The 24,239-nt window shown below is 61.0% G+C and overlaps 1 protein-coding gene across 8 annotated transcripts in view; it reads right to left on the reverse strand.

The window, feature by feature from the left end:
* Positions 1-24,239, reverse strand: part of MAD1L1 (mitotic arrest deficient 1 like 1) — a 362,570-nt gene that overhangs the window by 99,074 nt on the left and 239,257 nt on the right. For all 8 annotated transcript variants that reach the window (XM_045048077.1, XM_045048076.1, XM_045048078.1 and 5 more), the window contains one exon: positions 11,974-12,181. In XM_045048077.1, the coding sequence (XP_044904012.1) occupies positions 11,974-12,181 (208 nt within the window). The remainder of the gene's footprint in view (positions 1-11,973; positions 12,182-24,239) is intronic.

A 24,239-nucleotide genomic window follows, 5' to 3' on the forward strand; every position in this document is an offset into this window, starting at 1 on the left:
TCTCTGCCCCTCCCCCGCTCATGCTCTGTCTCTCTCTGTCCCAAAAATAAATAAACGTTGAAAAACTTTCTATATAAAATCACTGTGAAAAAAACCCAGAAGCTCCTACCCAAACTGAGTAAGAAGGTGATCGAGGGGCATGGACGTGGCGAGACCACGTGTATGGGGCACGCAGGATGGCCCTCCTTGTCAGCAAGCAAAGGGACACACGCTAAAACAAGGGACCAGTTTTATCTAATATTTAAAAAAACACCGTGCGGTAAAATTGACGTTTTTTGGTGCCTAAGTCCGCAAGGCCACCGGCTCCAAGGCTCAGGACTGCTGCGCCACCCTGGACGGCTGTCCGCCACGGGCTCGGTGCCCCCCGCCCCCTCGCCCCGCATGCCGCTGGGACACTGACAGGTGGCCGCGTTCCCTCGGCGGGTGACCCGCCTATTCCGCACTCACCCGATACAGGGCGCTGCGGCTGGCAACGGTCTGTGGGGACCGCGTGTGGCACTGCCACACACGCAAGCTCGGTTCTGGGAAAGACGCAGCCGTGGACTCCAGCCCGTCTCTCGGTGAAGGCGCTCGCGCCGGAGGGAATGCCGCCGCTGGCCCTGAAGGGCAGAGGCGGCGAGAGGCTGAGGACGGGGCCCGGGGCCGGCGGCTCCAGGCGCAGGGTGAGCGGACACTCGCCGTGCGGGTCCTTCCCGGCCACGAGCGCGGCGCGTCTCCCCCTTTGTTCGGAGCCCCTCTGACTTCCTGCCTCACTGCCTCCTCCTGGATGCGTTTTGCTGGACTCACACCCAGGCATTTCACTTTTGGAGCATGAACAGAAACGGCAAGATGCTTCTGATTTCAGTGTCCACGCGGCCGGCACGTAACACACAACACACACAGACACACACACGCGCACACTCACGTGTCCAGCTGGCTGGTACTTAACACACAACACACACACGTGTCCCATAAAGGGTGGTCAGCAAGGCTGCAGGACACGAGACCCCCTGGATCACAAAGAATGCATCGTTTTTCTGGCTTGTCTGTTTGTACTTCTTGGGGTCTGCCATCCAGTCAGGCATCTGTTCCCTCCCATCCCCACCCCCACGCCTGCTCTTCCCTGGCTGCCTGGACGGGGACTTCAGGGCGTCAGACCACCGCTGCCTTATTTCCGGTCCAGGCGAGCGTGGGGTCGTCGCCGTCAGGTCCGGGGCTCGAGGCAGCGCCCGCAGACCCTCTCCGTCCGGCTGAGGAAGCCCCCTCTTTGTTTATTTTGCTGAGAGTTTTCCTGAGAGCCGAATTTTGTCACATTAGTTAATCAACTGGAATAAATACGAAAATAAATTCCTACAGGTCTCATTTTCTGTCTGGTTTTCAAATTAAGGTAATATGTGCTTCATAGAATGATTAAAAAGGGCTCCCTCTTCACTTTTCTTGACGAGATGATCAGGACTGGTGTTCGTTGTTCTTCGTTTGGCAGAATTCACCAGTGAAAGCACCTGGGCCCGGACACTTCTTTTCTGGAAGCTTCCTGACTGTGGACCCCACGTGTGGAACAGCTGCAGGACCGCGGAGGCTATCTGCTTCTCTCCGGGCGAGCTCTACGGCGGCCTGGGTCTGCCAAAGCCAGTGGCCGTTGCCGGTTCGGATCCCGGCGCCCCCTCCCCGGGCCAGATGCAGCGAGCGCCAGGTGCAGACAGAGCTGAGACAGAAGCCCTCACCTGCTGGCCCAAGAAGCAGGTAGTGGAAATCAGCTTCGTTCCTCTTCTCATGCTCCCCTCCTCTGGGCTGTGGGCAACCCCACAGAGGCACAGGTGCGGCTGGGCGGGCGCCTAGCACCTCAAGAGCTGTGACCTCAGGGCAGTGGGGTGAATCCTCGCCCATCTCCCTGCTGCACCCCACGGCGTGGGCCGAACTGCAGATGCGGTCGTGGCAAGTGCACAGGGGAGCGGAGCGAGCACCGCCCTGGGTTTCTGGCCAGGGCCCCTGGGGACCAGAAACTGTGGGGCGTCAGGAGAGGGGACTCTGGAGGGCATGCAGAGGGTGTGCGGGCCTCGAAACTGAACTGGTGTGTTAGCACAGCAGGCAGAGGGCACGGGAACCGCCACCTTGGCCCACCTGAGCAGACCACCTGCTGAAATCAGCCGACCGAGTGACATTCTCCGCAGGGCTACGGAAAGGCCTACAATCTCCTTAAATGGCATTCAAAACCTCCGGAAAACACCCCCAATTAAGCAGCACTTGAAGAACCAAGAAAATACAAACCTGCTAGGAAACACACAGCCAACAGGTGCCAAACCCCAAAACACGGAGATGTTGGAATTATCAAGCAAGACTTTACAGATGCTCACAAGACAGGTATTTAGCTTGTCGTGGTCTACTCAGAAACAGTACTGCACCACTGAAATTGGCTGCAGAGACCACGTCAGCGTACAGGTCCCCTGCCCCCGGACACTGCTGCGGTCCCATCCCTCCACTATTACCTGTGATCTGAGTTTCTTACACAGAGGGCAGGTGACCTGACTGACTGCAGATGACTCATCAGAAACCACAGAGGCCAGAGGTAGAGAGGCAATGTCGATTTCCAAAGTGCTAACAGATAGAGCCCCTGACTCAGAATCAGCAGGGAGGTCCTTCAGGAATGAGGGCAGGACAGGTGTCACCACACGGATGGAGCCCCGGGAACCCGTGACAGCAGACTTACCCTGAAAGAAATGCCTGGGGAACAGACAGCAGGGGAAACCTGGGATTTCAGGCATGGAGAGAAAGCAACAGAATTCTAAATGTCTAGGTAAAAATCATGAACTGTTTTTCTCCTCTTACACTCTTTGAAACACATATGACAGTCTGGGGCTCCCGGGTGGCTCAGTCGGTTCAGTGTCCACCTTCAGCTCGGGTCATGATCTCACAGCTCATGGGTTTGAGCCCCGTGTTGGCCTCTGTGCTGACAGCTCAGAGCCTGAAGCCTGCTTCGGATTCTGTCTCCCTCTCTCTCTGTCCCTCCCCTGCTCGCAGTCTCTCTCAAAAATAACAGGAATAGGGGCGCCTGGGTGGCGCAGTCGGTTGGGCGTCCGACTTCAGCCAGGTCACGATCTCGCGGTCCGTGAGTTCGAGCCCCGCGTCGGGCTCTGGGCTGATGGCTCAGAGCCTGGAGCCTGTTTCCGATTCTGTGTCTCCCTCTCTCCCTGCCCCTCCCCCGTTCATGCTCTGTCTCTCTCTGTCCCAAAAATAAATAAACGTTGAAAAAAAAAAAGTAAAAAAAAAAAAAATAACAGGAATAAAATACATAGAGGGCAAGAAAAACTAATCATAATAGCAGGCCTAAAACCAAACGTATTAAAAATTTACATTAAATATAAATGGCCTAAACACATTGATTAAAAGACCGAATACACATTCTCACAAAGTGCACACGGAACATGTACCCAGATAGCTCAGAACCGGCCATCGGACAAATTCGGAATTAAAAAAAAACCCCACAAGATATTATACAGAGTAGTTCCTTAAATGTAAATGAATTAAACAAGAGATCAATAACAGAAAACCACCTGGAAAATCCCCAGACATTCTGAAATTAGAAACACACTTCTACATAATGTATGAATCACAGAAGACAGCTAAAAGGAAATCTGAAAAATTCTGAACTGAACAAAAATGAAGCTACAACATACTGAAATCTGTGGATACAGCTAAAGCAGCACTCGGATGTAAATTTACAGCACTATACACGAACATTAGAGAACAAAAAAGATCTCAAGTGAGCAATCTAACTTTCCAGCTTAAGAAACCAAAGAGTAAGAGAAAGCCAGAGCAAGCAGATGAAAGGAAATCAAATGGAAATAAGGCAAAAAAAAAAAAAAAAAAAAATCAATAAAATCGAAAACAGAATACCAATACTGAAAAATCAATGAAAGCAAAAGCTCGGTCTTTTAAAGACTGATCCAAGGATAAATCTCCATCAAAGCTGACAAACAAAAAAAGCAAAGACACAAATTGCCAAAATCAGGAAGGAAAAAGAGGATAACTGCTGTAGACTCAGCAGAGATTACAGAACTGAAAAGCAACGGTACAAACGGTCCCCGCTATAACTCTCGTGACTCAGACATAAAGGACCAGTTCCCACCAAACCCCAGGCGCCACCACGACTCACCCAAGCTAAACCAGATAACCTGGTATTATTCCTCTGCTCTTAGACCACGTGAGGCGTGCAGCAGAAAGTCACACACTAGGTGGTTTATCGACACAAGCTCGTGTTCCTCACGGCTCCGGAGGGCAAGGAGCCTGAAGGTACCAGCAGGTCGGGGGGCCAGCGAGGCTCCAATTATTGGCTTGGATGGTGTCTTCTCGCTGTGTTCTCACATGGTGGGAGGAGCAAGGGAGCGTCCTGGTGCCACCCACGGGGGCTCCGCCCTCAAGACCTTATCGCCTCCAAGGCCCCATCTCCTAACACCCTCACACAGGAGATGAGGGTCGCAAGACACGTTCTGTGTGTTGGGGGTAGGGGGCACAAACATTCAGTCCACTGCCCCCGTAGCTAGTCTTCCACGACCCAGATCTACAGGTCCAGATGGTGTCCAGCAGAGATCTGTCTACAGAAGTGTTCAAGAAATAATGGCAATTTTACCCCGTCTCCTCTAAAAAACAGAAGAGGCAGGAACATTTCCCAACTCGTTGCATTCATTATGCTGATAACCAAGTCAGACAAGGACGAGAAAACTCCAGACTAACAAGAACAAAGACACAAAAACTGGTGACAAAATATCAGCAGGTTGAATCCGGCAACATAAAGAAGGAAAAATATACCACAACAAAGGGGAATTTATTCCAGGAATACAAGGCTGGTTCAATATTGAAAAATTTCACAGGGAAATCTCCCCACTGATAGTCTAAGGAAGAAAGAACACGTGACCTTATCCATCGATGGAGTTGGGAAGTTCCACATCCGGCACAACAAACACGGCACACCTAAGAGTAGAGGTGACCTCCTCAACCTGGCCAAGGGCATCTACACATGGTCCACAGCTCACAGCACCACTGGTGGGGAGGGACCGAACGCCCAGGAGATGAGGGGCAGTCGGGGTTCTGGAACAGATGGAACACGCCCGGAGAGGAGGACCGAGGCCAGCGCGCCCTCGCTCACCACTACTCTGCCCCACACCGGCGCGTCGGCCGGGGAGTAAGGCAAGAACGTGAAATGCGGGCACCCGGGTTTTACAGCAAAAGAGAAAGCAGTCGCTATCCACAAATATCATGACCGCAGAGAAAAAAAGAACGAAAACAAAAGAATGAAACTCCCCAAATCGGTGCGCAAGTTCTGTGAGGCCCCAGGACCCAAGACTGAGCCTATTTCTACACACAGCAACATCCACTAGAAATGGTCAAAACGCACGCACACGCACTTAGGATCACTGCAAGAAAGGAAACTCCTAACAACACACTGAGTGGGGGTGTGCGAGACGCTCGGGAACCGCTGATGACGGAAACCCGGGCCGGCCGGGGCCAGGGCAGACACTCCGTGTTCCAGCCCGGAAAGCCTCACCTCTTGAACGCACGGACCCTCCCCAAGCTGACCTGCAGACTTAACGGAGTTCTTGTGAAAGTCCTGGCGGGATGTCTGTCCATACGGACAAGCCGAGTCGCGAATTTCTACGGAAAAGCAGGGTCACTAGCACTGGTAAACGTGTGCGAAGAGGGGGCCCGGGCGGGACCGGTGCGGACTGTCTGGCTATGGCCACCGGTCGGGGGTGGGGGAGAGCAGCGAAGGGACAGACGAGTGGGCCAGAGGAACAGAAGGAGGCCCACATAACTTCGCCAGGGCACATGACGAAGGAGCAAAGGTCATCAATTCCACAGAGGCGTAACACGCTTTTCCGCAGGCCGACACCGGGACGATCGGACGTTCGCAGTTCACGTGAACTCCCCTCACGATTCCCTCGACCCAACCGTATGCAAAACATAACTCTAAACGGATCACAGATTTACCCATAAAACTAAATCTCTCTTGGTAGGAAACAGAAGAAAAAAGTGTCTTGACCTCGGGTGAGGTCAAGTTCCTGGATGGGACTCCCGTGAAAGGAAAATTCATCGTCCGGGCGCGTCCAAATGAAAAGTATCTGCTCTGAGGAAGCCACTGCCAGAAAATGAAACTCCCCGAGCTCAATACAAAGAAAACCGCCCGTTACAAAAGGGGGGAAACTGGACCAGACGCTGCGCTCCAGAGGGCGCAGAGACAGGCACGGGCAGAAACAGGCGCTCGTCTTCAGACAGCGGGGAAACGCCCGTCACGACGGGACAGGCTCCGCCACACAGTCGCCGCCGGCAGCAGTGCCAGTGGGGACGCACGGCCACGGGCCACGGGCCACGGGCCACGCGCAGACACCGGGTCAGGGCCCGGAGTTGACAAAGCCAACCACACGCTTACCAGCCGCCCGGCCCTTTCCCTCCTAGGAGCGCGCCTGAGGACACGGGCTAGCGCTGCCACGAGCACCTGCGTGGTCCTTTCCCGTGCCTGGTGGTTTGCTAACAGCGTATCCGGGGGCCTCTGACCCCGTTCTGAAAGTTCGGGGTCGACATCAGCTGTTTTGAAGTCTCTGTGGTGCTTTTCAGATTCGCCCCAAGTGTGCCCCACTCGGGCACCGGCAGCCGCTTCAAAGACACAAGCCTTCCTTCCCTTCCCACCTGCCGCCAGGCCAGGCTGTTTTGCGGGGCAGGTGGGTCAGGAAAGCCCAGCACCGGGACCCTCCCGCAGCTCCCAGTGCTCATCTGGGGTGGGGGACGGAAGCGGCCGGAGAGACCCTACGTTGCTCCCCAGATCGTCTGGGCACGCTGGCCTTCTCTCCCCACCTGGATGGCGCATTGCTCGCCCCGGGGACATAAGCACAGCACTCGCTGTGGCCTGGCACAGGGCTGGGCACCTGCTGGGGGGAAGGACAAGGTCAGGTGACCCCTGCCAGGAGCACTAGTCCTTCTCTCCTCCCACTCAGCCCACAGAGCTCACCGAAGCCCCCCGCCCTGGCCGGAGGAAGCTGCCCGGCCGCCGCGGTGTCCCTGCTCCGAGGCCCTGGCTCCCATGGCCCTCCCGGGGGCCCTCGGGAGCCCATCGCGCCTCTTCCACGCCGGCACCGCACCCTCACGTGCCACGAGCCGATGGGAGCCGGGAGTGGCTCCCTTATCGGAGGGCACGGGGGTAGCAATGACTCAGCCCGTGTCTCACGGAGCTGGTGTTCAGATTTCCGCCGCTCTTGGCCCATGACCGTGGCCCTCCCGCTCGCCCCCGGCTGAGCCGGCGTGGGCTGAAGCGGGGGGGGGGGGGGGGGGGGGCGCCTCACAAGCCCACAGACAGGCCGGACGGCAAGGGAAGAACACCGATCTTTGTGCCCCGGGCCCCTGTGGTGCGAGCGAGTACCCCAGTCCTCCAGGCCGCCTCTCTGGGCAGTGGGTGGGCTCCAGGGAGGAGCCACGGCACCCACCGCCAGGAGGGAGGAGCCACGGCACCCCACCACCAAGGGACACCTTGGGATCAGCTGCACCCACACAGCTGGGCGGCGACAAACTTGATCACCTTCACTGTGCTGCTGACAAGATTAGATTACTTGAATATTAATGACCTGCCTAATTAAGCTGCAATTAATAATCTCCCTGGCCCAGGCTGAGCTCAGCAGGGGGCCGTGTGAGGAGTCAAGAGCCGGGAAAGGGGGGGGGGGGGGCTGAGGACTCAGGTGTCTGCGTTCCTGCCAACCCAGGGGGCTGTGCCCCTGCTCTGGGTCATTCAGCAGTTCCTCTGTCAAAGATGCAGAAGAAGCTCGCACCAGCTTTTCCCGCACGGGAAGGCGGCCGTCCCCGGCTAGCCCGATGGGCCCTTCTCTTCCCTCTTGCCAAAGCGGCCTTCCCATCACTGGTCCAGCCACCACCCCTGCCCACCCCTACCCACGGGGCACCTGCTCCGTCCGAGGGCTGCGCTCCACTCTGTAAGGCCCGCCCGGAGGCCACGTCCTGGGCACGGCAGATGGGAACCTGTCCGGGCCATCAGCGCCCTCCGTGTCATCTGTCAGGGGACTGGCCGCGTTCCTATAGGGTCCACTGGCCTGTGCTAACCCTGGGGTGCCGAGGGCAGGGGCCACCGTACGCAATTCTACCCTGTCTCTCGCCCGGCCACCCCGGCAGCACCGTGCGCACAGCTAAAGGTCTGGGCAGGGGGAGAGCTGCCCGCTTAGAGGTGACAGGGCAGGCTGGCCTGTGAGGTCCAGGGTGGGGGGTGGCGATGTCGAGAGTACCTGCAGGTGTCGAGGCTTCTGCAATTGGTGGGAAGGTCACGGGTCACAGCCCAACAGCACTGGAGGCCGGGGGGGAACCTGGGGAGGGGGGAGGCACGTTTGCTGCCTCGTGACTTTGCTGACAACGCTGAGCCGTGCAGGCAAAAATAAACAAGCGGGGCCGCCAAAGAGGCGGCGTCTCATCACCACGCCCGGCTACGCGCCCACCACCCACTCGGCGGGTCTCGGCCATCGGTCTACCCGGTGCTTAAGCACCATCCACGAGGCGCCCGACTGCTCCACTGACACGCTCGCTGGGGCCGAGGCTGCTGCCGGGGAGGGGAGCAGCCTGTGGGGCTGGGGTCCCTGCCTAGGCTCACTATGTGGACAAATGCCTGGAAGGAGGCCACGGGTCACCGCCGGCGGCCCGCCCAGTGGAGTATCCCTGAGAGGGTCCCAGGAACGCCCACGCGCCCCGGACCCCTGCCAACCCTGGCAATGGCGTGGTCACCCCGTGCCGCGAGGAGGGCAGTGACCCACTGCTTCCTCACCCACACCCCCCGTCAGCCAGCCACCGCCGGGTGCAGCGGGGGACCTCTGGGCAACCCCCCGCTGCTGCCCACCCCCTGGGCCCGTGAGCCTCCCGAATGCGGCCCTGGTCTCTGACCGCTGCCTCCGCCCGCCCCGCCATCCTCCCAACCCCCACCCGGAGCTTCGGTGCTGCTGGCGCTCACGGCCTTCGGGAGCCTGACTCCACAAGCCTTTTAGACCTCAGGCTTTATTTTTAGGCCACCTCCCCCTGCACAGGTTTTAGAGCCCGGGGGCGGGACAAGGGCATCTCCCCCTCCCTCGGGGCAACGGCTCCACCTGCTGGCCGGTTACTTGGGTCCCAAGTCCATTTATGGAAGCACCAGGATGGCCTGGGCCTCCTGCCCTCCTGTCCTCCCACGGACACCATGACCCGATTCGCTGGCATCATGACCCCACACTGTCCTGGCTGCAGCCCCTGAAGCCAGCCTTCGGGGAAGACGGGAACCGAGAGCCATAACGTGGGCACGCAGCTGTGCAAAGGCCTGGTCCACGCTGCCTCTCCAGACACCGGACACCTCCCATTCTGCAACCCCATCTGTCTGAAGAGGTTCCAGCACTTTCTGACCAGTCTCCACCTGTGCCGGCTGCTCCCGAGGCGGCTGCCCGGAGTCCCCCCATCTCTCGCGGGCTGGGCTCGGGCCTCCTGTGTCTAGTGTCGCTTCCTGGATCCCCCCCTCGTTTCATGGGTGCGCGTCCTCTGTGGCCTCGTGAGAAAGGGGGCGGTGAGGGGGCGCTCTCGGCACGCCACCCACGAGAAACCGAAATCAACACTCCCTGAGGGAGGCGTCGCAGACGCCCACGGCCTCTCGTTCCCTTAGCCTCTCCCCCTGCTTGCGTCCGTCCTTCTGTCCTACCATTCACTTAAACGCCCCAATCTGTAAGGTCCTTTGTTCAGGCCTTCATCTCACTCTTTGATGTTGTTAATTTCCAAATGTTCACGTGCTTCCTCTTTGAAGATGTTTAAGTATTGTTTTCTAACAATTATTTATCTTTGAGAGAGAAGGAGACACAGAATCCAAAGCAGGCTCCAGGCTCCGAGCTGTCAGCACAGCCCAGCGCGAGGCTCAAACCCAGGAACCGTGAGATCATGAACTGAGCCGAAGTCGGACGCTCAACCGACAGAGCCACCCAGGCGCCCCAAAATGTTTTTAAAGTACCGTATCCTCCTGTGTGTCTGCAGAGGTCCGTGGACAATCACCGGAGGCTTTCTCTTCCCCTGGTTGTGCTGCCCCCGCCCTCAGTGCCCGACCGCCCTGGGGCTCCTTCACAAGGAGGAGGGGGCTCCATGGGTCCCGCCGGGAAGGCCTGGTCGGGCCTCCGACGTTAGGGGACTCCACGACAGAAGCCCACCCAGAGGGTGTTCCGGGGGGTGACGGGAGACAGAGGTGGGCTGGGGCGGGGGCCCCGGCACCCACGTGCACCCCTCTGTGTTGGCTCCAGGGCTCCCGTCCAGGGACTCTCTGTGAACCACTTCCCCCAGGGTTTCCAACCCAGCGGGCCTGGCACAGAGCCCGAGATCCCGGGCTCCTAACCAGCTCTCAGGGAGGCCCTGCCCGCGTGGGGCCTGCTCGGTGGGACTCAGCGCTCCCAGAGAATTACCCTGGTTTTCGGTCTTCCGGGGGAGGGGCAAGTGCCTACCGGAAGGTGCCGGGTGGATGGCCTGGGGGGCCACGCTGTGTGACTACACCCTTCGGGGAGCACCGTTCATCCTCCTCCTCTCGGCCAGTCGCCCTCCCTCCCCCAGGACCTCTGGCCACCACATCTGGCCTTGGGGGCTCCGGGGGCACCGCTCAGACTGGCCCTGCCACTCCTCACCCTTCGACCACCCACACACCAGGCTCCCAGATTCCAAAGTCTGCTGTGGGATCATTTCTCTGGGGTTTACGTCCTCCTTGCAAATGAAAAAGCAAAACCCAAGACCTTCTCTACTGCAACTCCAGGAAGGGTGTCCGGGAGGGGACAGAGTAGATGCCACGTGCAACGGGCCGGCTCCACCCGGGTGCCTGCGGCCGGCACCAGCCGCCTCCTTGCCACGCACCCTCCCCCCGCCACCGCTCTGCCCTGTCCGGCCTGGGCCTGGCTCCCCGGTCACCCCCATGATCTGTCAGAGGGGCTGGCCAACGGCCTCCCATCCGCTGAGGCCGCAGGCACCTGTCTCAGCGCCCTGGCCCGTGTGCGAGCGACTGTCCCCGTGCGGAGTGCCACTCTCGTTCGTCAGGAGTGCGGCACACCTCACCGGGCAGACGGATGACCTATCACGTCACGAGGGGAACAGTCACCTGAACGCAATCCGAGTCTGGACCTTCGGCTCTTGAATTTGTCAAGGACACAGACAGCTCGACACAGGACGAACTTTCTCAGCTGAGAAACATGAGAAAGACCAGGTGGCGGCCAGGGCCCTGCCACCGCCATGGGGAGGAGATGACCCGAGTGAAAAGGAGGGGCGGGCGCAGCACACAGGAAGGGCACCTCAGAAACACGGGAGGGAGGTGTCGCGGCAACTGCCGCCTGGCCCTACGGTACGGACGGCCCGGTGACCTCGGCAGGGCTGTGCCAGGAAGGGCCGGGCGGGGGCCCCTCGCCCGGCCCGGGGTACCCACGGGGCCCGACTGTGTGCAGTAGCCCCGGGCAGACTGGGCTCCCAAACGCTCCCTGCCTTTGCCGGCGGGCCCTTCTGTGCACTTGTGGGGCGGCTCCAGTGTGGGACACGGCGGGAACGGGAGGGTCACTTCCTTGCATGGGTGGTGGCGAGCCGTGCGCTTGGGGGCCGTTACCCTGAGGTGCGGAGCTGCAGAGCGCGAGCGAGGCCGCGTTAGGACAGGCAGCCTCCTGCACCTGCGCCCCCCGCGCCCGGCCACCGCCGGCCTCTGTGCAGACGCCTCTGGGTTCTGTGAAAGGTATTCAGACCCGTGAAAGCCGGTCCCCATTGCCGGAGTGGTGGATTTACTCATGATTAACCGGACACGTATAACCTGGAACACGGCATTAGTCTGCGTGAGGGGAGGCTGCACACAGTTGAGCCACGCGTTTCCCCACTGCTGCCCGAGTCACCTCCCGGGGCGACCCGCGGCACGCAGGACGCTCGGTCCCAGGCCCTCCCGCGGCCCACTGCCCACGGGATGGCGCACGGACGGGGGGCGATGCCTACCTGCCACCTCCTTGGACGAGGGCAGACCCGCGGCGGCCTCCAGGTCGGCGGGGACGGGGCCGCCCCGCTCCAGGGCACGCACGAGCTCCCGCAGCCGCTCACACTCCTCCTGCAGCCGGGCCTGGTCCTCGCGGAGCCTCTGCTTCGCCGCGCTGGCCGGGTTCATGCTCATGTGCAGCACCTTGGTTTTGCTCTGGTCGTAGCCGCCCTGCGGGACCACAGGGCAGGTCAGCACGGCCGGGACCCGTGAGTGCGAGGACAGGGACCGCCGTGCCCCGCCCCGGGCCTCTGGGCCCTGATCGTGCACCGGGAGCGGCGGTAAGTTATAACCGGGGAAAACCCAGGGAAACCTGCGAGACGGCCCTCTGGAACGCTGCAGGTGCCCGGGCCTCAAAGTCCCCTCCGGCTTCTCACACGGCAGTTGTAAAAGCAAACCGGGGAGTGGGGGGGACATCCCAAAAGTGCTACACTTTCATAACGCTCTGCCGACAAATGTCCCAAAGACTGGGGGCCCTTGCTCCCACACGCCCTGCTGGCTCAAGGTCTGCAGATTAAAAAATGAACACAAAACTCAGAGATAATCTGTGAGGAGAGCTCAGAGTCGCCACATGGCTGGGCCCCGTGTCCCTGTCACCGACACCCCAAGGGCCCCAGCCCTCACCGACACACCAGTGTGGATGCTGGCCTCGCTCGCTGGGAGAGACACCCGTCTATGAACGTCTCCAAATGCAACCACCCGAGTCTATAGTAAACTGAGCCCCCGTGTGCACGGACGTCCTGTCCCCACCTCCACCACCCGCCACGACACGGCCCAGCCCGGCCCTCACCCAGTTCGGGTCTGGCACCTGCGTGCAGCGGGACAGAAGCGGCGGGCCCTCGCGCTGCCGGTCTGCAGCCTCGAGGATTCCCGGGTGCAGAGGCCGGCCCCTCCCCCACCCACACACTCTAGGGTGGTTGTTCTCCCACATCCCGGAGTCTGCCTCGAGCCCTGGCCTGGATGCTTCTAAAGTCACACACACACCGATGTTCACCGTGCGCTGTAAGTTCAAGGGGCTCTGGCAAATGCAGGCACGAGTCCAGCAGTGCGGCATCACTGCCTGGCTCTTCTGGACACCGTAGGCCAGAGGCTTTTCAAACCGGCTTCTTTTGCTCTGCGACACTTAGCAACACGCACTGCAGGTTCCACCACGCCTTTTGGCGGCCTGCTAACCCATTTCCGTGCAGCGCTGAGTGACATCCCCTTGTACGGACACGCCAGCTCGGGGGTCCACTCACTTCCAAGGGACGCCTCAGGAGCTTCCGGTTTCGGCAGTTGCGGAGAGAGCTGCTACGGGTGGTCATGTGCGGGTTCTGTGTGGACACGGGTTTTCCAACGACCGCACCCAGCTCCGCTGGGGTCCTGGAGCCCCCGGACGCCCCACGGGAGAACACTCGCTCGGCCGGCAGGCCCACCTTGAGGCCCTCTCTGCTGCTCCTGCCTGCCCTCCAGCTGCTGCCCCTCGGAGTAGCTCCCGCCCTGGGGAGTGGAACCCCCTCGGTCTGACCCCGGAAACCAGTGCGAGGTGGCCCCGTGACCTGGGCAAGGCCAATCATCTCCCTGAAGTTTTCTCTTCAGGAACTGGGAAAGAAGCTTCCTCTTTCCTGTCCCGCAGCTGGGACATCGAAGGCCTCGCCGTCTTCCACGTCCCGTCTCTTCCCTGTTGGCCTGGAAGAGGCCCGCCCGCCACGGAGAGACAAGATCAGCTACGCAGAGACGGAGAGCGAACGAGGCCCGGCACCAGTACGGAATGACCCACCCAGGGCCCAGATGAGCCACGCGGCCCGCGGCCGTCCCGCACGGCCGTGAGACCATCTGGCAGACGCCATGCGACGCCACGGTACAGTCTGCGGCGGCGGCGACCGCAAGCCACTGACGCACGGAGACCGGGAGAAAGGGTGGCGTGGGGTCAACGGGATGATGACCTCACAGAACACAAAAATGACGATGCCTAAGCGATGGCAAATTTACACACAAAAGGCAAACCAAAGCGGGTTCAGAAGAAAACAGAAGAGAACGCCACAGCCTTAGAGTAGACAGAGGTTTCTGAAACAAGGTTGTGAAGGTGCTGACCTCACGTGAAAATGCAAGCACACGGGCCTCAGAGAAAACGAGACCTTCCGGTCACCAAGAGTAAGAGGGCGGCTGGCACAAAAGCTGACACGGGACTCACACCCAGGATACCTAAAGAGCTCCTGCAAACAAGAAAGAGAGGCAGACAATCCAATTTTCAAAATGGGCAAAAAACGTGAACAGACACTTGACAAAAGAACATGTCCGAGAGGCCGGCAAAAAGTGAAATGGAGCTCAAGTTAATCATCCGAGCAAAGCCAATTAAAACGGCCCAGAGATGCCCGAGCTCCTCCCCCACACCCACGGCACCGAACAGACGGGAACGGCATCAAGGGCACAGAGCGGCCAGAGCTGATCCCGGTGAGGACGGGAACTGGCGAGGCGCCCTGGGAAGGCCACGTGGCAGTGTAGCTCCTCCCTCCCGAGCGTGACGCCTACGGCCTCGTGCAAACGTCCACGGGGAGTCAGGCACCGACAGGTCCCCACGGGGAAGAGCACCCATCTGCAGGAACGAGCACCTACAGACACAAACAACGATGGGGTTGGGCATCACCAACAACGCCGAGCAGAAAGAGTCAGACGCGGCGGAGGCTCAGCCCACGAAAGCAGACCAGAGCACTCTGTGCCGCTGGAGGCCAGGAGGACCGCCTGGGGCTGTGGTTGGGGCAGCAGGGGGCCCCTGAGGTGTTTGTGCTGCTCTGTTTCCTGCTCTGGATGCTGGTCACCAGTGTGGACAGTTGACGAAAATGCCCTTCTGGTGTCCTGCCCAGCGGCTGTGATGAAAACGTGCGCCTGGACACAAGGACCATCCAGATACTCACGGGGAACTGACTGCTCGACTCCACCAGGGTTCACCCATGCTCAGCAACAAGGCCAGACACACACACAGGTGCACACACGTGCACACTCACATTGTGCCCACAGATATGCACGTGCACACAGTGTGCACACGGATACACGCTCATGTGCACATTCACACACACGTACCCATAGACACACATGTGCATACCCACACGTGTACACAGGTATGCTCGTTCAGATACATATGAATACACAGATTCACATATGCACACACATGCACACGGACACATGCACACTCACACGCACGTGTGTATGCACACACATTCACACGCATATGTGTGCACCACATATGCGTGCATACACACATGCACAGATACACACTCGCGTGCACACATACTCCTAGCACACACACACACACACTCACACACACGTATACACTGACAAGGGCACACACACACGGATGCATGCGTTCATATACGTACGCAAATATACACACGCATCCACACGCACACACGGATGGGCATGTGACACACAGACTTACACACACGTGTCCAAAGGTCAGAGAACCCCAAGGGGAAGGCGGGCTTGAGTCCCTTGCCCTGGTGCTGCTGGGTCTCCACTGTCTGTGGAGTCTGACTCAGACCCTGATGACCCCGAGCCAGCCTGGGGGGGGGTCTCACCTCTTCCCCCCTCGTGCCCCTGGACCTGCTGAGAGCAGCCCTGGTTTTTCGGCCAGCGTGGAGAATGTGTCTAAATGACCCGTCCGGTGTCCTGAGCCAGTAAAGGCAGGGCAGGAGCTGGGTCCGAGGCCCCTCCCTCTGGGACGCCCCCCCGGGACGCCCCCTCTGGGACGCCCCCCGTGCCCTCCCATCTACAAGGCTCCTGAGGGCTCAGGCATCAAGAGATGCCCTTCCTGGAAGACGCTGCCGTCTCCTCACTCAGGAGGGACATTTGTGGGGTCACAGCAAGAGCCACGCCTCTCTGGTGTCCCTGACAAGGACAGGGGCCGCCGTAGGGCAAGGGAGGGAGAGGGCCGTCTCGAAGTTCTCACACCTGCTGGAGCAGAGAACTGCCGTCAGGTGGCGGAAGGCCCGTACCCATTCTGGGATGGGCACTCTGGGAGGCTGGCATCTCCTGAGCAGACGGGTAGGAGGCCGCCGACCCCGGGAGCCCACCCCGATTCTGTAAGTGAGGGACCTGGGCCAGCCGAACACACTGTGGCCCGTCTCCCTTTCCGCTCAATATGCGGTGATTTTTCCTCTCTCTCCGACAGCCCCATCTTCCGCCGCTTTTGTGAGTCCTGCCCACACGTCTCTCCTCGCTTTTCCAGGGACAGCGGGTGGGGGGGGGGAGGGCGGGGGACGGCATCCTTTATTCTGAGCATCTCGCTCCCCGGGGAAGCAGGCTGGCCGCGGACACATTCATTAAGTGCAGCAGGGCCCGCACACGAGCTTGAGCTGCCGTGGCGCGGTCCCACTGAGTCACTGAAGGACAGTGAGGCCACCGTGGTGCCTGGGGAGGGGCCGGCCCAGAAGCCACAGAATGTGCCCCGAAAGGAGAGGCAGGAGGGGATGGGGAAGGAATGGCAGGATCCTCCCCGTCCTGGGTGCCACCTCCAGAAAGTAAAACAACTTCCTGGGGTCGCTGGCACACGGGAGGGCAGCCACAAGCCCCCTCAGAGACAGGAGAGCTTTGGCCACAGATGCAGCGTCACCAGCCGTGGCCCCCTCGGACCCTCTCGTCTGGCATCACCTCAGAGAGAGGCCGGGGCGGGGGGGGATGGCACAGCGCGGTGAGGCCTAGACACGGCTGTCCGCATGAGCCCGTGGGGAAGGCGCCGAGAAGGGAGGACTAGGGGCTCTTTATGGGTTTCTGAGAACCTTGTAAAAGCCTCAGAGAATAAAGAGACATCCTGTAGCTCCGTCTGAATCACAGACTCTCCGGGTGGGAAGGCAGCGTTACTCCCTTCGATTTTAACACTCTGGGAAAGATAACCGTGAGCGTGAAATCCATCGGCCCGGTGCAGCCCGGCAGAGGCCCTGTGGCAGCAGACAGGCCAGCAGCTTGCTTTCTGGGCCTCTGCGGGCTGGGGTGGGGGGACCCATCATTCACACAGGAGGCAAGCAGGCAGTGAGGGATGGGCCAGGGGGCAGGCAGGGCAGGCCTGTTACTAGCCTCCATCCGCCAGCCAGCTCTGCGTCCGTGCGGGGCCCCGGGAGTGGAGTCCTGCAAAACCACAGACCAGCTCCCGTGTCCCCAGACGCTGCTCTTCCTTTGGTTTTCCTTCAACCCTTCAAAAATGTAAGAACAAAGACGGGTCGGCAGGCCTCGGGCCCAGGCCCACCCCTGCTGAGCCAGAGGGTCAAGCTCCTCCTTCCCTCGGCCACCAGGCAGAGGCTCTCCTGGGCCCGAGACAGGATGAGACCGCTAACACCCGAAAGGAGGCGGGTGCAGGTGAATCGGGTGACCCGGTGCCTGGACATCCCGGGCCCGGGGTGGGATGCTGTCCTGGAGGCGCCGAACCCAGGGGAACAGGAAGGAGAAGACCGCTCCCCGCCGGGACCAGGGGTTCCGAGCAGCAGCCTGCGGGGAGGACCCTCCCTCGATGGGGAAGGGCTGATGGTACAAACGAGGTCGGGGACTTCCGGAACCCGCAGGGCTTCGCCAGGCGAGAGCAGACAGGGGGCGGAGGCAAAGCGGAGAAACTCTTACAGGTGTCATGAGTCGGGACAGATGGCCCTCTGGCTACAGGGGTCAAGGTGAGCAGGCCAGGCACCAGGAGGCCACGGCCCTGGCATTCACAGCGAGAAAGGCTCTGTGGGCTTGGTGCCCAAGCTCTCGGCCACGGCACCAGTCACCCCCTGGTGGGGGACGAGCTGCAAAAGCTCTCACTCCCCGTGGCCCTGGCCACAGGGGGCAGGATCGCCGCTGACCCCAGACGGTGGTCGGTGGCCCACGGGGTCCCGCCAGGATGGCCGTCCTGACGGGCTGACTGCAGAGCCCAGCGCAGGAGGCCAGTGTCATGTGAGAACACAGATCCCCTGCGGCCTGGCTTCCGCCCTGGGGGTGGAGGGGGGCACCTGTGTCACCGAGGCAGCACCCGTGGCCAGCACCATGGTGAGTTTTGCTGCCGCCGCACTGCGCCCCCCAGCCCTGGGCTCCCTCACCTGAGAAATGGGGAATGCCGAGGACGGACCGGGCGACGCGTGTTCAAACCCTCATAGACCGTAAAGCCCCGCACTGACGGAGCCATTTCTTAGCACGTGGGAAGCAGCCGAGGCGCTCAGGACACCGGGTAACGAAGAGGGAAGGTCTCCGGGGCCCTCCGTGGGGATGAGACCCGTCTGCAGACGTGAAGGCCACGGCCAGACTCCCCGGGCGCGGGATTAGCCTCTGCCCCTTCCCCGTGGCCCGTGTGGGGCTGTAAGGACCTGGTGGGGTGGGGCGGGTGGGACAGGGAAGGGGGCCACGGTCCACGCCCCAGGGCTCGCCCCTGCACTGCGACAGGCCTGCCGAGGACAGCCGTCAGCTGTGCGTGCCGCGTCTGCCAGCCCTGGGTCCCGGGGAGTGAGCGCCCCAACCCGGCCGGCCCTGCAGAATCAGGCCGTGAGGACATCACACGGCCTGTGGCCAATCAGCCCCGGGCATGCGAGCCCACAAGGCTTCTTGCCTCTTCACGGTCACAGTGACAAGTGAAGGCGCGGCCTGCTGGCACCACTCGGTCTGCCCTGCTCCCGCCTGAGGACTAGCACCCAAGTCAGAGCCCCATTTCTGGGACCAGCCCCAGGATGTGGGGGACGTGCCTCTGTGCGCAAAACCCGCCCCTCCCTACCGTGGGGGGCAGGCTGCTCCCGGGGAGACCAAGCCTGAGCCCCCCGCCCCCCCCGGACAAACGGCGGCCACGGGGAGGCCGGCGATCCCATCTGTGCGCCCACCGCCCCCCAGACCCTCCCCGTGAAGTCGGCCTCGGCCCCCAGGTCAGCGCGGTGCGCCCGAGGGCTGAGCGTGCGCGCGTCCAGCCTGCCCTCTTCTGACGCACCCGTGGCGGCACGTGCTCTCTGCCGGAAGCTGCACCTGCTGGAAGCTGGCGACGGCACCCGGGGGAGACCAGCACAGTCACCCAGACACCAGCGAGAACAAGGTGGCTGCTGTTTCAGGCTGCTAAGTTTTGGGGTGTTTGCCACAAAGCAACTGGGAAATGACACGGTCTCTAGAGAGGAGGCTAGAGGAGAAAGGAGCCGGGCACCCAGGGCGTCCCGGTCCCCGCCCGGCGGACGGCAGGCTCCCTGGGAGGCTCCGGGCCGAGGCTTTTGGGTTCTGCACGCATCAATAAGAACAAGGCCAGAGGTCGTGCTCCAACCTGGGTCACCAGAATGACAAGACAGTGCACCGTCGACCTCCACCCCATCCTGATTATGGAGGGGAAGTAGGGGGACTCACACCGGCTGGGGGTGGGCAGCACAGGCCTCCCCAAGATGCAGGGGTGAGGGGCCACATCGCAGCACCAGGGACAAGGTGCCCGGACCACCGTGCAGGCCCTGCTCCGCCCCGCCGGTGGTCACGGTCCATCCTTGACAAACCCTCGTTTTAGGGGAACAGGCAGAGAGCAGGTCAGGGGACAGAGGCTAGGGCCCCGATGGCTGGGGCAGGCGAGGCTCCTTCCCTCGGGCCCCCTGGTGGATCGCTCTCCTGTTTTCTGGAGGTGTGTACCGTGCAGGCCAGCTGGGAGGGGGCAGAAAGTGAGTATTCAGGTCGGTGGCCACACAGCCTATTATCATTGTGACGTGGGGCGGCCACAGACCTGCATAAACTGACGGGCCCCACCACGTCTCAAGAAAGCTCTATTTGCCAAAACAAGCAGCTGGCGGGACCTGGCCCGTGGGCTCTGGCTCGCTGACCTTGGCTGGAAAGAGTCTGAGCAGGAGGCCGGGAGGAGGATAAAGCCCGCCCACGGGGAGGCGCTGGGGGATGTGAGGCAGGCAGCACCAAGGCCAGTCCAGAGGCTGGCATCCAGGGCGCCCGGGGGCCAGGGACAGGCGGCAGCCTCGCCCCCTTCCTGTCCCCAGAGCACCGAGAGCAGTAGGGAGCAAACATCGCCGGCAGGGATTAAGGACGCAAATAGGCGGCCGTCGACCGGAGGACATGACCTGTGAGGATGGCCAGACCCAGCAGGTGCACATGTGGACCTCGTCTCCCCAATCTCAGCTGCTTCTACAATTCATAGGGAGCTGCAAGAGGTTCAGAATAATCCCGAATAATCCCGAATAACCCTGAATAACCCAGCCATCCTGAACGGGAGGACAGAGCAGGAGGATGCCCACTTCTACTCCAAGGCAGAGTGGTGCCAGCGTCACGGCGAGCTCACTGGAACAGAAAGGAAGCCCGGAGGAGACCCTCGTGTCCCCAGAGAACTGACTTCCTACAAGGGCACCAAGTCCACTCCGTGGGGAAAGGAGTCCTTTAACACACGCTGCCGGGACCACTGTACATCCGTGTGCAAAAGGTGTGAGGCTGGACCCCTACCTCACACCGTATAAAAACTAAGTCAAAACCAAAGATGTAAGTGAAAGAGCTCAGACCACAAGACTCAGAAGAAAATGTGAGTGTAAGCCTTCGTGACATTGGATTTGGCCACGGATTCTTGGATAGGATGCTAAAATCAAAGAACAAAAGAAAAAAAAGTACAAATCAGACGTCATAAAAATGAAAAACTCTGTGCTTCAAAGAACACCATTGAGGAAAGGAAAAGACAACATACAGAAGGGGAGAAAGTATTTGTAAGCTGCACATCCAGCAAGCAACTCGTACCCAGAATAATAACAAAGCCTCGCAGCTCAGTAGCAACAACAAGACCCAGGTAACTGATTTAAAAGTGGGCAGGGGTCTCACTACATACTTTTCCACGGAAGAGACACAAAAACTAGTAAGTACACGAGAAGACGCTCAGTACCCATGGCATCGTTAATCGAGACAAGCGTTGCTGAGGACGAGGAGGAATTGGGGGCCCCCACGACTGTCAGCACAGATGTGAAACAGCACAACCGCTGTGGGTAACAGCTCCTCGAGCGGTGAGACAGACAGCGACCGCACAAACCCACAAGTCTACACGCTGGTGTTGGCTCAGGAGAAATAAAACCGATGCGCACCAAGAAACCTGCGCCCCAACGTTCACGGCAGCATGATTCATAACAGAAGGCGGGAAAAACTCAACATCCATCAACTGGTGAACGGTGAACCGCGCTGGGTGCACGGTGGTATTTCGCTCAGCCGTAAAAAAGGGGCAGGACACTGACGCCTGCTACCACACGTGAGATCCTTGGACACGTGACGCTCAGTGACAGAAGCGCATCACAAAGGACCACAGGTCACGTGGCTCCATCCACACAAAAGGCCCAGAACAGGAGTGCCCACACGGATGGAAAATAGAGACAGGGGCTGTGGGGGCAGGAGGCAGAGGGGTGGCAGGCAGGGGTGGAGATGTGTGTCTGATACGATGAAAGGCACATGCTATCTGCGAGTGTAAGAATCACCGAATTGCTCTCCGTTTCAAACACGTGAGGTATGCGGCATATAAATCTCCATAAAGCTTTTTTTTTAAAGGGGCACCTGGGAGGCTCAGTTGGTTGAGTGTCTGATTTCAGCTCAGGTCATGATCTCACGGTTCATGGGTTCAAGCCCCGCATCGGGCTCTGTGCTGACAGCTCGGAGCCTGAAGCCTGCTTCCGATTCTGTGTCTCCCTCTCTCTCTGCCCATGCCCTGCTTGTGCTCTGTCTCCCTCTCAAAAATAAACATTAAAAAAAAAAAATTAAAAAAAAAAAATGTTTTTAAAAAAAAGGAAGGGAAGAGGTAGGGCGGAGAGCCGGCACCCACAAGGGAGGGGAGCACCGAGCTTGGTGGGGGGAATGCACGCTGGGTGCGGTGGAGGCCAGAGCCTGACCTCCACGCCACCCGGGGCCTGTCTGGCTGCCAGGCCGAACCTCTCTGAGCCTCCCAGGCACCCCCGCACCTCCACGGGCCCACGGCTGGTCAGGACTCCCCGCCATAGTCCCCCTCGAGTGACGCCACCCGACCTCATCCGCCCAGGCTTTCAGGCCCCACGTTCTCAGGCCACTTTCCCGTGTGCACCTACCTCCCTGACCCTGGACCCTCAGGGCTCCGAGGGACCCCCACCGCCCCTGGACCATACACTGCCAGACCCCGTCCGCAGGGCGGGAGACGGGCCACTCTGCTCCAGCCGGTTTCCTCCAAGTCTTTGACACGGGGGCGCATGGGGTGTGGGGTACGTGCAGACCAGACCTGAGACTGCAAGGTGGGGTCAGAGGCCCGTGTCGGGACAGACAGCAAGCTGCTGCAAGGTGCGGCCTGCTGGCCAGTCGCTGCAGCGGTCATAGTGAGGCCCGGTCGGCAGGGAGGAAGCTGGGGGCCGGGATGAGCTGTCAACACCCTGAGGGCCTGGGTTTGCCGTAGGCACCTGCCACCTGCAACTCCCACACAGGGCTGAGAAGGACGAGGGCTCCCGCCCGGAGACGGTGAGAGGAGGTGAGCTGGCTGGTGCAGTCGGGGCCGCCTGGGAGTCTGTCACGGCCGGGGATCGGGGAGCACGCAAACCGGGTGGCCAGATAACGCCTTCCAGGGGCCGGAGCAACTGGCTCTCAGTTAGGCCTGGCCAAACTGGACTCGGACCTCATTCTTCTCCCCCCACACGCCCAACAGGGCTTTCCCTGGGCCGGTGGCCGGCAGGCGGGGGCCGACCTGTCGGGACCCTGCGGCCGGGCTGTGCGTCCACAGGCTCAGCCTGCGGTGACACCGACCCCGCGCGGTGGGAAGAGGCCGTCCCTCTGCGGCCACGAGGACGTCACGGCGTGGCCGACACCACGGAGGCCCGGGAGTGGAGGGAGACGCTGGCGCCCACGGCCGGCTCGCCACGGGACGTCCAGCCGCCGAGATCACGGGTTCCCCAGACGCTTCCAGCAGGCCGAGCCCCGCCCGGCTCTCACGCGGCACATCACCTGTGACCTGCACCTCACCCCCAGCCTCCCGGCCGGAGGAACGTAAGGGCAGGCCCCTGGGGCGCGTGCGGGGCAGAAGCTGTGTGGCCACCGGGGGGCGCAGCACGCCTTCGGGGGCTGACACGTCCATGAGGCACACAGGCGGGGCTCCGGACACCCCTGTGGAAACGTGCTGCTAGATGGCGGCTCTGAGACACGAAGAGGGAAGACGGCTGTCATCTCCTCCGGAGACGGGTCTGATTCCCAGCTGAGGAACCGCGTAGCGACGAGGATCTCAAAAGGAAACGTTCTGGGCTTCCTCCGGCCAGACGGCGGGATCACCGCGTGTACAGGCCCCTGTCACCTGCGGGGAGCTGCCGTGTCTGCCCCAGAATGACCCCGGGGAAGCCAAAGACCGGGGCTGGGCGTGGGGTGGCCGGGGTTCTGGGGGAGGGGGCGTCTGCCACGCGCTTCTGTGGAGACCCGCAGAGTGCCGGGCGGGACTGGGCCGGAGGGCGAACTCTACTCGTCCCCCAGAGCCCGGAGGCTCCTGCCTCGGCCTCACCGCACGAATCCCTTCTTTCGCCCTAACTCCCTGACAGCTCCCAAGAATGGCCGCTTTCCTCCGCGACCAGGCCGCTGTGCCAGCGTCCTGAGTCCCGCGGGGAGCATCTGCGGCCTGGCCGCCCTGACCCACGCTGGCTGCTGGCCCTTCTCCACCTGCAGCAGAGCAAGGGCGGGCCGCCACCCCCAAGGACCTTCGGGGCCTGGTGCTCACAGGCCTGCACAGAGGGCAAGCCCCAGGAGCCCCCGTCGGCCTGGCCTGCGGCGGCACGTGCTGCCCAGGGCCCGGGAGGGAGGGCGGGCTGGCGCCTGCCACCCGGGCCTGACGCGAATACTGAGGGCCCTGCTGGAAGAGGCAGAGACGCAGGGAGAATTAAACGGCTCAGTTAAGTAAGTGCTGGTCTTGATGCATATTCATAAGTCACCCGGCCTCGAAGCTAAATCAATACCTCTCCCAGCCCAAGGGAGCACAGCTCGGGGAGAAGAGCAGGAGGCTCGGGGTCCGGGCCGGGCCGGGCTTACTAGATGGGGAGCGCAGCCCTCCCCAGGCCCTGCCTCAGTGACCTTGCTCCCCAAGCCCGGCCCTGCGTCTTCTGCACAGGCCCAAGGCTGGTGCCCCCTCTGCTCAGGAGCCCCATGGCCTTGTGCAGGTCCCTCAGCGGCTGGCCTCATGTCCCTACTGTCTCACGGGTGGGGATCGTGGCAAGCTGGGTTCTCGCTCAGTGCTCAAAGGGCCCTGAAGCCTCGGGCACACAGCAGACCCGATCCCCCCGCGTGAGGCCCCCCAGACTGTGCTCGCGGC

This window comes from Felis catus, chromosome E3 (genome assembly GCF_018350175.1).
Source record: "Felis catus isolate Fca126 chromosome E3, F.catus_Fca126_mat1.0, whole genome shotgun sequence".
NCBI lineage: Eukaryota > Metazoa > Chordata > Mammalia > Carnivora > Felidae > Felis > Felis catus.